This window comes from Lacerta agilis, chromosome 4, assembly GCF_009819535.1.
Source record: "Lacerta agilis isolate rLacAgi1 chromosome 4, rLacAgi1.pri, whole genome shotgun sequence".
NCBI classification, from domain to species: Eukaryota; Metazoa; Chordata; class Lepidosauria; order Squamata; family Lacertidae; genus Lacerta; species Lacerta agilis.
The window spans coordinates 42,752,786-42,769,073 of record NC_046315.1 but is presented as its reverse complement, the minus strand read 5'-3'; the positions used below and the strand labels follow the sequence as shown (position 1 = coordinate 42,769,073).

General features: G+C 40.7%; 1 protein-coding gene across 4 annotated transcripts in view; it reads right to left on the bottom strand.

The window, feature by feature from the left end:
- ROBO1 (roundabout guidance receptor 1) overlaps window positions 1-16,288 on the bottom strand; it is a 611,457-nt gene that overhangs the window by 534,976 nt on the left and 60,193 nt on the right. For all 4 annotated transcript variants that reach the window (XM_033146826.1, XM_033146829.1, XM_033146827.1 and 1 more), the window contains exon 2: window positions 2,246-2,386. In XM_033146826.1, coding sequence (XP_033002717.1) covers window positions 2,246-2,333 — 88 coding nt within the window. In that variant the 5' untranslated portion in view covers window positions 2,334-2,386. The remainder of the gene's footprint in view (window positions 1-2,245; window positions 2,387-16,288) is intronic.

Genomic DNA, 16,288 nt, shown 5'->3' with positions numbered 1-16,288 from the left:
GGTGATGCTAATGATGATAGTGTGTATGATTGTATTGTGTATTTGTTTATATTTGTGTGTATTCTAAGTTTAGAGTGTTTGCATGGATTGGAAAAATGAATTAAATTATTATTCTGGGCCATAGAGTAGACCAAGGAGCTATGGGATAATCATTGCGGAAGAATATTGTATTTTGAGGAGATAGTGATTCGGCATGGTCAGTAATATCTTGTGAGTGTATGGGAGGCTGTCCTTATTTGATTGGGTTATTCTAGCTTACCTCCAACAGGTAGGAGGACTGAGGTGTGATCAATATCGATACCTGTGAGGTTAATCTGTGAGGCAAAAGAAAGGCAGGAGGGGCCCAAGACACCACCCTCCAAGGGCAGATATAATCTCTGTAACTATCTCCTATTCTTTTAGCAGGTGCCCTAATGCCATGTAGCTTTGCTATGCTAGTTTCATCCCTATGCAGAGACTCTGAAACCTAAGTGGCAAAGATCCTACACAGTCTTTATGACAACACTGCCAGTGGTGAAAGTGGCTGGTGTCCGCCTCCTCATGTAGAGACAGGACCTGCCGCAGTGTGCTGAAACATCCCTTGAAGCTGGAGATCCAGGGAAGCAACAAAGGCCAAGAAGCAACAAACCTGCTGCCAAAGCGCACACCAATGGAAGAAAAGGAAGGAAAAGAACTTTGAATGGGAGGACTGAGTGATCATATTGCCTTAATTTGTGTTGACCAGTTACCAGATAATGTGACCAGTTGAACAGTTTCTGTAATTAGTGTTAGGAATATTTGAAGTAAAAGATCCTTAGTTGTATTTGTTGTATCTGTTGATATTGTGTCACCCATTGTTATTTTGCCTTTGTATTTTCTGTTTAATGCAATGCATGCGTATGGTTATTTATAAAGTTGTGTCATGGATTCTTCAGCTCATTGCCCTTGCTAGAGAATATCAGTCATTTCCCAGGGACGCGCTGGAGAAAGAATTCCAGCGGTCCAAGAGAACAGGAGGGAATGGAAGGGGTTAATTAGCTAACCTATATATTTACCTGAATGTATTGTTAGTCCAGTGAATGTATTAAGTATAAAAGTGCCCCTGTTAAGCTTTTCTGTATGAAACTGCTCTGTAAAGCTGTGAACTTTGATCTGCATTGTACTTCTCTCTGGCAAGCTTTGCCTTACTAAGTGTCTGGAGATAACAGTAGACCTTACGCAGAGAGTACTGTAGCTGTCCTTCATTGAGAGGAACTGTTGTCTAGGTCAAGAGATAGGATGGCCTTGCTGGAGTGCGCATGAACCAACTCTGGCTAAATGTCATTTGCCTTATATGTACAACAGGAAATGTTCCTTATATGGACAAGAGGAAGTTTTCTGGGGTGGGAAGAGAGCCAGAGAACTGTCTATAAGAACTGTCTGAAATTTGACTAGTTTTGTACTTGCTTGGCTATCTAAACACCGAAGTACCTCTGCATGCAGAAATTAAATCTTTCTCTCTCTGAAGCCAGAAGCCTCAGGTCTTTTCTGCTTCTATGTTTTCTCACCGGGCGCAACAATGGGAACCCGTAGGGGCAAATAAGGCTCCATTACTAATACAGAACCGGTAATACATGACACCTGCAGTAGTGCCAGTTCAACACATGTGAGGTAAGGCAATCTCATAGGTAAACTGGTCCCAATATGTTGAGAGCTTTGTAAACTAATAGTATCATTTTGAACTTGGCCTGGTAGCAGAATGGCAATCAGTGCAGATCTCTGAGCACGGAGTTTTAACAAACTTCAAAGGGAGGCTCCAGAATGAAGTAGAATATATTAGCAAACTGGATTCTGCCCCATTTGGTCTACTGAACTTTGGTTTTCATTCCTACTGCAGATATAAAATTAGCCTACCGTCTCTAGAACTATATTGTTCAAGAATTCATCAGTGCTCTGGACTCTACGGTGGGAAGAGACACACCATTCTTAATCATTTATTTATATTTTAGCTGTTTGTTTTCTATAGTTTGGTACTGTTCCTTGTTATTCAAGGATTATTCTTAATTCACTTTTGCCCTTTGTGTTTTTAGGTAAAACACACACACACACACACACACGTGTGTGTGTGTGTGTGTGTGTGTGTGTAATTGAAAAACCCAGAGAGTCCATTTAGTGCCTGCAATAATAAAACAGAGTATTCAAATTATGCAGTCTCTCTCACACAGGTATATTCACACTGACAACTTACATTCTGTGGTACAAATGTTTTGTATAACACAAATCCTACCTGGAATAAGCTGACCCAGTAACTGATGGACCCGAGACAGGCTGAGTACAGCTACCACGACAGTAAAAGAATAACGTTTCCATTTCATGTTGCTTCTGTTCTTGCATTACACCAGCCCAACAACACTTTTAGAAATGTTATCTGTAACAAGGAAAAATTAGACTGTTTACATTGTCAAACAATTCAGAAGATTAAAAAATTCTGTGCTGAATTAATCTCTAGAATAACCACACATACAAACACAGCAAAATCTTGTGCTATGAGACTACCGATAAATTGACTCCTGGCTAAGGTCTCTCATTTAAGAAATGTTGTACAGTACTTATTTGTTTGTTTGTTAGATTTCATTTGCAAATCACTTTCCTTATGTGAATCGCTTTCCTTAAACAGTCTCAAAGCAATTTTACAGTAAAAACATCAACAATTAAAACAATTCCATATGTGAAAACAAATGAAAAACAATTCAATTTATAAAAATGTTATATGTATACAATTTAAAAACATTTCCATACGTAAAAACAATTCTCTATATACAACCTATTTAAAAACAATTCCAAATATAGAAACAAAGTCATATATAAAAACAGAATAGAATAAAAGGTTGAGAATGGTAATTCAGTTATGAAGACCATTTAAGAAGACACTCAAGGCAATGGGTGTCTTGAATAATTGGTATATAATTTTAGGTACGTCAAATATATGAAAATAATGCAACAATAATCAGTGCTACATCTCTCTCCCCCTATTTCAGGTTTGTAGCTTCTGTGATATTTATTTAGGTGCTGCTGCCATGGCAACCTACATTGAAATACATCCAACTTCTTGCCCTTCTCCTCTTGTCGCTTCTTTGCACCTTTTAACTCAAACTGAGTAGCACTGTTCTGATGCAGACCTCATGGACACATTCACTGAAGTTTCTTATCAGTGATGTCAGAGATTTACTTTTTTTGTTTCACTAAAGGATTATTGCTAAAGCATACAACTGAACACATGAAAATTTTGACATACATGTTAAAGCATTCTTTTTGTAATTCATCTTGCATAAGTAGATGATAGCACAAATTTCACTTCAATTCCGCATAGCCCCTTTTTGTTAGTGGGAAATGTCTGGCAGCATTTTTACTTAAATAATAAACATAAATGAACTATAAAATACAGTTATTAAAACATGACAAAATCTGAATCCTTCAATATTTGTGCCAAAACTTTGGGGGTTTGCATTTATTTCAAACGTTATGTTCAAAAAATGCTACATTCTTAGATATATTTATTTCAGGTATTTATATTATGCTTACTATTCAAAATTTCTAAGTGGTGAACTTCACCACTTAGAAACTTCAGTCCACTCAGTTTAGGAAAATAAACTGAGTTCTGTCATCTAACCCCTTTGGCACATTGCAAGAATCATAGCTAGGATAATTTATCACCAATTAGCAGTTCAAGTGCCTAGAATTGAATTATTTCCCTTTTTATTTTAACAAACATATCATCAACCTTCAGCAATATGTAGTTGTATTATTGTCACAAAATCACATATTAGAGATGCAACAATTTACCAGTTACAGTATTTTTAGTCCCCTTCACGAGCACTTCTACAGAGGCAGCCAGAAATGTGCTGGATATTTGGAGTTCTGGAGACCTCAAATTACTATTGTTTCAGTTTGTATAATGGCCTTTGTGGCATATAGCTTAGAAACAATAACAGAGCACTAACCCAGAAGGGACCCAGGTGGTGCTGTGGGTTAAACCACAGAGCCTAGGGCTTGCTGATCAGAAGGTTGGCAGTTTGAATCCCTGCCACGGGGTGAGCTCCCGTTGCTCGGTCCCAGCTCCTGCCCACCTAGCAGTTCGAAAGCCCGTCAAAGTGCAAGTAGATAAATAGGGACCGCTCCAGCGGGAAGGTAAACGGCGTTTCCGTGCACTGCTCTGGTTCGCCAGAAGCAGCTTTGTCATGCTGGCCACATGACCCAGAAGCTGTCTGCGGACAAACGCCAGCTCCCTCGGCCTATAGAGCGAGATGAGCGCCGCAACCCCAGAGTCGGACATGACTGGACCTGATGGTCAGGGGTCCCTTTACCTTTACCTAACCCAGAAGTTCTCTCAGTATGACTAATAGTAAAAAAAAAATTAATGGTCCCAATGCAAACTCTTATTGGGTATGTGTTTCTATTGAAAGCAGGAGTGAGGTGGCAAATCAGGGTTCTAAAATATGCATGAAGCCTACATGACTACAAGAGGCTCCTTGTTTGCCTTGCAATTTGTGGAGCATGGCAGGAACAGTGACTTAGGAGAGCTGAAACCTAAAGGAAAGCTATTCTCTCTCCATTTTAGCTTCTCAAATGCCTTAGCTGCTGCATTCTGCACCAGCTGAATTTGTTGAAGAGTCTTTCAAAGCATATATGGCATATTACTGTTCTGCAATGCACCAGAAAGTAATCCAAATGTACACTGGTCTGATTCCTTCAAGGGATTACTATTCTTGCAGCAGAGCCGTATATAATGACTGATCATTGTTGTACACAATATTAAGTCTATATACTAGCTAGCTGACAAATGAACACTAATCCTTTTGTTGACAGAACGGAGAGATAACTATTTTACCCGTGTTGATATTATAACAATCAATATTGATAATATACCATAATAAACTTTGCTGTTTCCAGAGGTATAGCTGTGTTAATCTATTTGCAGCAAGAACAACAAAGAGTCTTGTGGCATCTTAATGTCTGATGCTGCATAGACATGTCAGTTCATTCCATTTCCCTGACATTTCCCTGCTAATTTTCACATTATATTTGAGCTTTCACATGATGTAACAGTTTAGTGCTCATTTCCATGTTATTTGGTTGCACAAAGAAATTTTTTGTAAGCCTGGAACCCTTGTCTTGGACACCAATGGCAAGGCCTTACAGGGTGTGGAAGATGCTATGCTACTGACTTTCCTTTAGTAAGGCCGCTTAAGGATCCTCAAACCCCCACCCCAGGATCCCAGCTGCAAGTAGATTTCCCAAAGGCTTAGGAGCCTTCTTCTCCCCTCCTCCATCACCCTCTCCCCTCAACAGCTGTTTAGCAGAGGAAATGATCCTGTTTTCTGATGTTTTTTTCACACTAGTATGAATGAAATTTAGTGCAACATAGTGCTGCAGTGTGAAATCAGGACAGAACTACCATTATAATCAGTAAAACTAATGCAATACTGAATACAGCCTGACAAATTTATTATGACATAACCTCATCAGATATCCATGAGAGTTAGTCTTAAAGGTACCACAAGAAATTTTACCATAGTTTCCATAGTTTCCATGCTGTATGATTAACAACAACAACAACAACATTCCAACAGAATATTAAAATAAAATAGTCTATTAAACATTAAAAGCTTCCCTAAACAGGGCTGCCTTCAGATGTCTTCTAAAAGTCTGGTAGTTGTTTTTCTCTTTGACATCTGGTGGGAGGGCGTTCCACAGGGCGGGTGCCACTACCGAGAAGGCTCTCTGCCTGGTTCCCTGTAACTTGGTTTCTCACAGTGAGGGAAACGCCAGAAGGCCCTCGGCACTGGAACTCAGTGTTTGGGCAGAACGATGAGGGTGGAGACGTTCCTTCAGGTATACTGAACCAAGACCATTTAGGGCTTTAAAGGTCAGCACTAACACTTTGAATTGTGCTCGGAAACGTACTGGGAGGCAATGTAGGTCTTTCAAAACTGGTGTTATGTGGTCTCAGCAGCCGCTCCCAGTCACCAGTCTAGCTGCTGCATTCTGGATTACCGGTAGTTGTAGTTTCCGGGTCACCTTCAAAGGTAGCCCCACATAGAGCGCATTGCAGCAATCCAAGCAAGAGATAACTAGAGCATGCACCACTCTGGCGAGACAGTCTGTGGGCAGGTAGGGTTTCAGACTGCGTACCAGATGGAGCTGATAAACAGCCTGTCCACATCTCGGAGGTAACAGATTGGAACTTGACTAGACAGGACTCCAGCACTCTCCCGCCCTGCCCCTGCTCCCACGGTGGAGTCTACCTCTTCCCAAATCTGAGCGACTTTATCTGCAAAAAACTTTGCAAAATCATTACAGGAGATCATGTGGCCTGTACTGGGCCCCGATGGAGCAGGTGGTTCTGCTAAATTGCGAACCACCTCAGAGTCTCCTGCTGCTGTTTTCCCCAGATGCAATAGAGGCGGTGAAGAAAGTCTTCTTTGCCGTCGCTTCCGCCACTTGGTAGGTTTGACATTGAGCTCTAACCCATGTCTGGTCAGCTTCAGAATGAGTTATCTGCCACTGGCGCTCTAGCCATCTCAGCGATTGTTTCATTGCCCTCAGATACGTGGAAAACCATATAATAAAAACAAATGCACTTAAAATTCCCTGGGGTTGTACTGGTTTGGTGGCCTTCCCCCTGTCCCCATTAATCTTGAATATAGAAACAAGAGTAGACTTTTGAACCTTTGAGTGAAAATTGGTGTCTTCCTAACTGAAATTTATTTGCTCTCTTCACAAATTCCAATATGCATCCTTGACAAAAAGTTGGGTTGTGAACACTTATGTTAGCTGTTTTCTTCCATCTAGGCATTCAATGAGGATAGTAATCAATAGTACAAGTCCAGTTACTTAGCAACAGTGGTTGCTTGACTATCCTATCTTCTAACAATCATGACTGCAGGAGAAGAATTTTCACCCACTGGCTGTATGTCAGATGACAATGAATAAAAAACAGTATAGCAAGAACTTTCAGAATCTGCAAGCTTAAACTACATTTTATTCCTCAAAAGTTTCTTCCGAAGTATTAAAGAGATTTAAGCTGGAGGCGCTATCCATGGGGCATATAAAAGAAACACAAGTTCCTCTCCTGTGGCTGCAATCATTAAGAAATCAATGCCAAATTAAAAGTGCACAAACCCCAAGGGGAAGAGAAGCACTGCAGTTAATATAGGGGAAAGATTTAATCAATTTTTGGTGTTTCCTGCTTCCCTTAACTTGGATGTTATCTGCATAAGAAACAACTATATAAAGCAATGAAACCAAAACAAGCAAAAATGATATTGCTGCACACTTTTTGTTTTAATAGCTTTGTTTTTATACTGTATTATACTACGTCAGGATCCACTGGGCAAGGGCGGGGGTCCTTGGAGCTGCACTCTGTTTCCTCAATGTAATGAGTCACCTGGTACTGCAGGTCAGAAGAATGTCTGGATACTGTGCTCTCATGATTCAGAATGACTTTGTGTAAGGAAAGAGCCAATTGGCTTCCCCTTACCCAACAGAGTATCAGAGGCCAGAGAAGACAGGCAGATTTATGACGAATTTTGGGAGAACGTTTACTTTCTTTTTCCTGTCCTGCCACAATGTGGTATGAGAAAACTTAAACCTATATGGTTTGAGATGTTAATTTACCATGCAAACAGCCCAACATCATGAAGAAGAAGAAGAAGAAGAGTTTGGATTTGATATCCCGCTTTATCACTACCCGAAGGAGTCTCAAAGCGGCTAACATTCTCCTTTCCCTTCCTCCCCCACAACAAACACTCTGTGAGGTGAGTGGGGCTGAGAGACTTCAAAGAAGTGTGACTAGCCCAAGGTCACCAAGCAGCTGCATGTGGAGGAGCGGAGACACAAACCGGGTTCCCCAGATTACAAGTCTACCACTCTTAACCACTACACCACACTGACACACTATAACGTCAGTGCTGAATTGTCTAAGACGGGCCTTGCTTTAATGACAACGTTGTATTTATTTTCAAAATAAACTGCTGAGATAATAGAAACTACAGGTTTGAATAGGGCAACTCCACTGGAAGTCAGGGTGGGGGTTATGAACTAAAATAAATATTTTCGCTATGATTTGTTCAGCCCTGCTACAAGCCCTCCTTCATTTATTTTAGTACATCTGTTTTCACCCTAAGAGTAGTTACAGCCAATCAGTCACAGTTCCTTCCTTCTATCCTCCACTGCCACCATCACCACTGGCTAGGTATGGAAAACAAAGGGATATATCTAGTGCTGCAACACTACTCACATGACTTGCATGCACAATGAAACTTCTTCCTTCTCGTTTCACCCCACTCCAGTCCCTGTGCACCTTTAAAATAAGCTCTGAAGGAGGATTCTCCAGAGTAGCTGAGGAGGGGGCATGCGAGGGAAAGAGAGGAAGTCCCATCACAAGAGCAGAACTCTACTTATCCATGCTAGATACAACACAAAGTGTCCCTTTAGTCATGTTCCTTACACTGAAACTGGCACCTTCCCAGCTTCAAGGCACTTTATTAACACCCAGAAGAGAAAAAGGCCGTAGTGGACAATCAAAGGAATAGGCTGAGAGGTTAAGCATATACAGTTGTTGTTGTTGTTGTTGTTCAGTCGTTTCCGACTCTTCGTGACCCCATGGACCAGAGCATGCCAGGCACCCCTTTCCTCCACTGCCTCCTGCAATTTGGCCAAACTCATGCTAGTCGCTTCGAGAACACTGTCCAACCATCTCTTCCTCTGTCGTCCCCTTCTCCTTGTGCCCTCCATCTTTCCCAACATCAGGGTCTTTTCTAGGGAGTCTTCTCTTCTCATGAGGTGGCCAAAGTATTTTACTGGTGTGCTCAGCTGATACCGGTAGTTCTTAAGGGAGGCTTGCAGCACTTTGGGCCTTATGTCAGTCTTCACTCTCATATACACTTGGTAAGTCACCAAATGAACTATATCTTAATGTAAGTACTGACAAGGATTCAAAAGGGCAAAAATGGCAGACAATCTTTAAGACATGACATGCAATGTTCATGAATGCTAGTGTCTGATGGAACTCACATTTTCATGATTTGCAATCATTTTATTTCGGCAAGTTGATGAAAATTGGTGGTCCACATGACAGCTGGTAATTCGTCCTTGAAGTGATACCACTGTTGGACATACTCTTCCTTTACAGTACTGCTGATCAAGCCATAGATCACTGAAATGAACAGTTGTACTACACTTCTTTAACTATAATCCTTTAAGCTTGTCTGGGATAAACTAGATTTATTCTAAAAAGCAGCAAGAAGTAAGTGTTCCCATGATTTGTATTTGTTCAGGGATATGAAACACTGTTTGCACACTTTGCTATATAGATACAAAAGAAAATTCAGCAGTTTTTTGAGCTGCATTGTAAAACTCCACTGAAATAAATGTCATTATAGCTTTTAATACTAGGAGAGGATGTGGCCCATTGTTATTTTGAGACAGTTCTAGGGAGAAGACGCATTCTAATCCCTATTGGGCTATACTTTCAATTTTTGCTTTTATTGGACAAGAAACAGTCTCACTACCGGTACCACTGGGACCCAAGTTTATACCTATTTATGTTTCATTTTATTTGCCTTTGGGACATCATTAAAGACAGAAAGTAGATAACACATTTTAATTAGATTAATCCCTACTGTTACAGAAGAATAGAAGTACATAGACCTGTGTTACCAGAGAACACTAGTCAAAACAAGAAAGGTTTCAAGCAGACTTAAATGTAATTCCAAATCTGACTGCAGCCCACTGATGGAAAGTTACAATAGAATACAGGGTTTAACCAAAAGTTGCTCTTTCATTATTCGTAGCCTTTCTATTTTGACTATTACGTTTTACTTTCTGGTCCTTCTACTTCTAACTTTCATTGATTCTCAGTTCTACTGCTAGCATGAACTTCTGTGACCGTGTTATCCTTTCTCAGTTTCATTCCATTTTATTCACAGGCTTGTTTACCATCATCATATCTACTATAAATTATTCATAGAATCATAGAGTTGGAAGAGACCACAAGGGCCATCCAGTCCAACCCCCTGCCAAGCAGGAAACACCATCAAAGCATTCCTGACAGGTGGCTGTCAAGCTTCTAAAGTTGTAAATATAGTTATACTCTTGTCCCCATACCTCTTTTTCCGTCTTGTCCCCATACCTCTTTTTCCGTCTTCCTTTATTTCCCTTCACTGTTCTTCTTATTAAACCACTAACCTCTCCTCCTAAAGTCTATCTCTACCTTTTATGTTTGCTAACCTTATCACTGCATTGTCTTCCCTACTGACATTTGATTTTTCAACCTATTTGTCCTTTATACACCTCTTCAGAATTGTCCTAGCCAGTTGCTAATCAAGGCTTCACAAGTTATTCAAATCCCATTTCATTTCCATTGTTTCATTTAAAAAAATAATAATTGTGAAATTTAGGCAAACCCTATTTTCTGTTTTACACTCTATATAATAATGTCCGTACATGCAACGCTCCCAGAAATGCCATCACTAGAAGATTTCGGACACATGAACTTTTTACAAAATCAAAAACCCAAGGTCTCCATTCTATCAATTGTTTTAATAAATTTTGTATTTAGTAACTGTTTCAGTATATCTGAAGAAGTGTGCATGCACACAAAAGCTCATACCAGGAACATATTTAGTTGGTCTCTAAGGTGCTACTGGAAGGAATTTTTTATTTTGTTAAATGTGTGTTTCCAGACATATCTCTTGAGTGAAAAAGAATCAGACAAATCTTGTATAGGAAACAGCACTGAGTTTTCTTGCTGTGGTGGTGGGAATTACACATGTGGGGAATCTTTGGTGGTCATTTAAGTATATAAAACATAGACAACTAGTTATACATGAATGCATTTCATAAAACTGAATGAGTGACTATCTTACAGAGCAGGAAGAAGGGTATCATGCGTAAGTCATTGGATCAGGTGAGATGTTCTTGAGCCAAAATACAAGGTATGCTTATGATTAACATTTAAAAGCTCATTGCCATACATGCAGACTGTGCATAATATACACACCCCACACCCCACACCCCACACCCCATATTGCATGGCAGCAGTGCTAAAGATGTGTAAATCTTATGCTTCCAGCACACAGTGTCAGCCTGAGGAAAGGCTTTCCTGCAACCTGCACATAGCAACAGCAACATCTAAACAGGTACTGTGATAAAGGATTTGATAATGTAACTGTTTCTGTTCCATTAATCTTCAAATGAATACTAAACAGTTATCTTAAAAAGTCATGCAGTCCAATCATACTACCGTATATCAAAATTGTAACTACTTGTGAGAAAAGTTAAAACGTTTAGTATCTATAGTTCACTCTGTAACAAACTCTAGCTATGTGCCCTGAAATGTTTCATTCAGAAAAAAAGCAGATGTTGGCAGATTTTCTCCAAAGCTTATATTTGTTTGAAGGGGAAATACAGCTTCAGTTAATTTTTTCCTGAGGGAAGATTTTGGATTTTCAAAAACTTTGAAGTATACTTCTCCAAATTTGTGGAGTTATTTGCTTAACAAATATATTTAAATGGCTATATTTTGACTCCACTTTTAGAAGACGGCATTTGTTTAGCTTAAAATGTTCATAATGCCTCTCAATCTTCTCAGTAGGACCAAAAGCGGGGATTCAATTTTCAAAGATAATTGTGTCAGATAACTGCTTTATCCCTTTTCAGAGACAATCTGGTAAGTAGCTAATTACCAGCCAAGTGATTTCAGAGCCACACAGCTGGACCTGAACAGGAGACTGCTAGGAATTAAAATGTATCCCAGAGCATACCCAGTCATAGAACCCCCTTCCACAGGAGCCAGGTCACCAAGGGTGAATAAAAAGACATAACAATGATGTTGGGATTAAAGTTGGCCACAACTTTATTTAATTCAATTGCAGGTAACCTTGGCATAGGTACTGGGCATGTATCCCTCTCAGCCCCCTGCTGGGGATCTGAGGCATGACAGGGTCAGTTAGGGGGGAAATGGGACCATTGCAAAATGCGGGTTTACAGAGATGTCCCCCACCCCAAGTCGCCAAAGGAAGCTCTATGGCCCTCCAACCACACACTTCTAGCTTCCCTCAAGACCCCTCTAATGGGGTACTCTGATATCGCCTCTGCTAAGGGGGGGGGAGTCACCACTTCACCCCTTCCTCTAATGTTAGACTATAGTATAACACCCAAGGCCTAAACCCTCAATAGGCAGCGAGTGCAAATTTAAACCAGGGCCTGGCGGGAAGCCAGCAAGTATTGTGGCAGCCAAGGGAAGGGGCCAACGGCCAAAACAAACATGCAGTGGCTCCGTGGGGAAGGAGCTGCCGCACTGGTTCACAAGTGCTGCTCACCCTTGGACTGGGTAACTGGCCATTGATAGACAGGGAACTATTTCACTTAACTGACAAGATGCGTGGGACACACTATCACTAGAGAAAACAAAACCAGAAAATGACTGAAATTCCTCCACAAAAGGGGGTGTGGGTGGCACTGTGGTCTAAACCACAGAGCCTAGGGCTTGCCGATCGTAAGGTCGGCGGCTCAAACCCCCGCGACAGGGTAAGCTCCCATTGGTTGGTCCCTGCTCCTGCCAACCTAGCAGTTTGAAAGCACGTCAAAGTGCAAGTTGATAAATAGGTACCACTCCGGCGGGAAGGTAAACAACTTTTCTGTGTGCTGCTCTGGTTTCGCCAGAAGCAGCTTAGTCATGCTGGCTACATGACCCAGAAAAACTGTCTGCGGACAAACATCGGCTCTCTCAGCCAGTAAAGCAAGATGAGCACCGCAACTCCAGAGTCGTTCACGACTGGACTTAACTGTCAGGGGTCCTTTACCTTTTTTATCCTCCCAGTTGAATTTAGGGCAGCCTTCACATGGTCATGTCTCCTTTGAAAAAGAGAACTTTGATGTTGCTCAAAACCTTTTCACTTTAGAGATCAAAAGTTAATAGGCCTACAGCAGTGCAAGAATAGACACAGAGCAGACAGAACAACACTGAAATGTCCAGCTCTTATGTGCATCTTTTAAGTCAGCTATCCCCAACATGGTGCTCTCCAGATGTTTTGAACTGCAACTCCCACCATCCTTAACTCCTGGCCATGCTGACTAAGGCTGATGGGAGTTGGGGTCCAAAACATTTGGAGGGAACCATGTTGGGGAACGTTTTAAGTAGTAATGGGAGTTTAAAGTAGTAGTAATGAGTGCAGTGGATGCCTCTAGTCATTGTTACAGAAAAATGTCTATTTTCCCACAGGTGTGTTGCATCACACTCTTTAAAAATATATAATTGAAATTGATGCAAACAGTGTTGGCTTCCATTCTTAGCTTTAAATCCTCCTGTGTAAATGAAACACTATAGTAAGGAAGGGGAATCATATTTGTACCAAAGCAACTCTGGACAAATCTAAAAATCCCAGAGGTTATATTGTCTGGGAGGGGTCTAACTGACTCCAGCTACAAAAGCAGCGGCTGCTGAACAAACTCTTGAGCAGCTGTATTGTTTTCAGGGTTTTGTTGCTGTTATCTATATTCATTTTCCCTTTTTATCCTTTCTAGATCTTGTAATGATTTATGTAGAAATTGTTCAATTATGTAAATATTTTCATGTTGTAAGCCGATTTGAGCATGGTTTTCACTATGCAAAGGCAGCATACAAATTAATGATGATGATGATAGGTGGAAGTAAAAATAGCAAGGACAGATTTTCTGGATTTTGAAAAAAACAGAAATCTGTACTAAGGATGTAAAGTTTTAAAAAGTGTACATGTCACGCGTCATCTTTCTTTTTAATATTACACACTTTTTAGCCTCAAGACTCTTAAGGTATCCATAAAGAGAAGAAAATGCTTGTTATCCACAGAGAAAACAGTTACAAAGACTTTAAAGATGTGAACCTTGAGCATTCTGTTATCATGTCAAACGAGTTGTAGATGACTGTCAGATAAAACATTTTTGTCTGAAATCTACTGAGCAAGTTGAATATCTACAAAGAGCTTTGAAGAAACCTGTTGTTCGAGTTAGGTAGGGAAACAAAGCAGAGGTTCTGTTATAAAAGTATAGCTAGAAGGAAACATGAATGCAGTTATATATATATATATGTATGTATGTATGTATGTATGTATGTAAATAGTATTGGCAAAAGAAAATGCTAATGTGTTTCAAAGCAACAAATGTTTCTACATCAGGGGTGTGGAAACTTCAAAAACCCTCCAGGCCTCTCTCTCTAGCACTTGAGACACTCCCTAGCCAATGACCCCACACCATCCTTATGTTGCTTTAAAAGGGAAATTAGAATCCTTATGGTCTAGATATTTTGCATTAAAATTCAGTTGAAATTTGAGAAGCTCTGCATTCTTCCATAAAGCTTTAACACTTTTAAAAAACCTTCCCTAAAACTAGTAGGTTGCTATCAAACACATCCAACTTGCTGTAAAGAAAAAGACATTGTACTGCGTAAAGACATTTTTGTTGTAGATGTTCACATCATAGGTGGGGTGACTTTCTCCAATAAAGAACTACTGCATAAACACTCTTAGTAGGGTAAAGGCAGCATCATGAATTCAGGTCACATAAAAGGTGCAACTATAATAGAGATAGCTAGCTAACTTGCAGATTTCTGCACCATGAAGGACTAAAGACTAGAATAGCCATTGTTTTGAACAGCAAATATGATTTCCAGGAAAGTAACCTTCATTTTTTTTAAAAAAATCATCCAAACTTATAATGTACTAAAAAGGTTTGACGTTCGTACAATATATAACTGATCCCCCCCTTTTAAATCAACTGAAAGCATTTAGCATCATACATACACAGAGAAAGAAAAATGGCAAAGATTTCTATGACGCCTTTATGACAAGTGAAAGGTTAATGTATTAGACTGTATAAACCCATCAATTTCTATTTTCCAATGCAAGTTCACTGTCACTGTCCTTAGGCTTTTTTCGTGCTATAGAACAACATTCTCAATATCATTTTTTACAAACGCCTAGATATGATAGATGTCTAGTGGTCTCTTTCTTTTCTTTTTTCTTTTTTAGTCCTGTGATGTGATGCAATGCCCCAAACGATCCTTTTCCAGATTTAATGTCTGCACCCACTAGGCCCTTGGTGACACCATTAGGTCCACAGCCCTCAGTAAGCCATAGCAGCTTTAGACTTCAGTGAGCTATATTACTATTGTTGTTACTGCTGTTGTCATTTTATATTTTAAAATGGGTGAAGGAAGAATCCAAGAGCAGAGGAGAGGGTATAGTAAAAAAAAAAATGCCAAAAAACGTTGGACCATCTTAAAGTTTGAGAGGCTCATTAATGCTGCTCTGGACCCCTACATTCTTTCGGAATAGAGGGGGATATAAACTGCCTTGTTCCATCAACGCAAGGATTTTCACATGTGCAACAGATCTTTCCCTCTTTCCTCCCCCTGTGTACCTCCTAAATCTGTTCTGGGGAAATATCCCCCAACCTTCTGGAGCATATGTGGGGAGTGCACTGTGCACATGCAGGTAAAGGAGAGAGAGGTTCCACCACACAAGCAGATATCCTTGAGCTGACGAAACTAGTTGGATATTGCCCAGGAATTTTCCTCGATCAAAGCTTCTTAATAAGGCAGCTACATACAATCAAGCATTCTTTTTGTCAGGGCCATCTTACCTATAGGTGCTAGGGGTGTGGGGCACCCAGGTGCCTGGCTCTCAGGGGTGCCAGGCCAAGAGTCCAGGGCAGAGATTTGGAGTCCAGGGAAGAGCCCACCTGTCAGTTGGAGCGCCGCGGTGGGCTCTTCTGCTGCAGGCGGCTCTGCACCATGAGTTCGGAGGCAACCGAGCCAGTGAGACGCTGAGGCGGCTGGCCGGCTCCGCCCTCCTGTGTGCCTGGGACTGGGCAACCTTGGGGGGGGGGGCACCGGGTGGATCTTTGCACCCAGCTGCCACATATGTTTAAGACAGACCTGCCTTTTGTTTTCACCTTTAGTCATGAGCATGATCTAAGGGTGAGCTTGGACTTTCAAAACCTAATTTACTGTCTCACCACTTGATAGTTTCTGGTGATATGTGGGATTTGCAGAGGAAATGTAGTGGACAGGCCTGCCATTTTCTCCATCCTCCACCTATAATTTCTCCTTCAGAAATTTATCCTTCAAACAGGATATCGTGACATGGAAACTTCATCGAGTAGCAGAGGGTAGTGTGTGGGAGGGGGCTTACAAGCAAAAGTGATTAGCAGAGCTGGACTTATGTTGATAACCTGCCTCCCTTCTGCTATCTTGCATCATAGTAAAAGCCACAGTCAGGGGTTCCAAAAA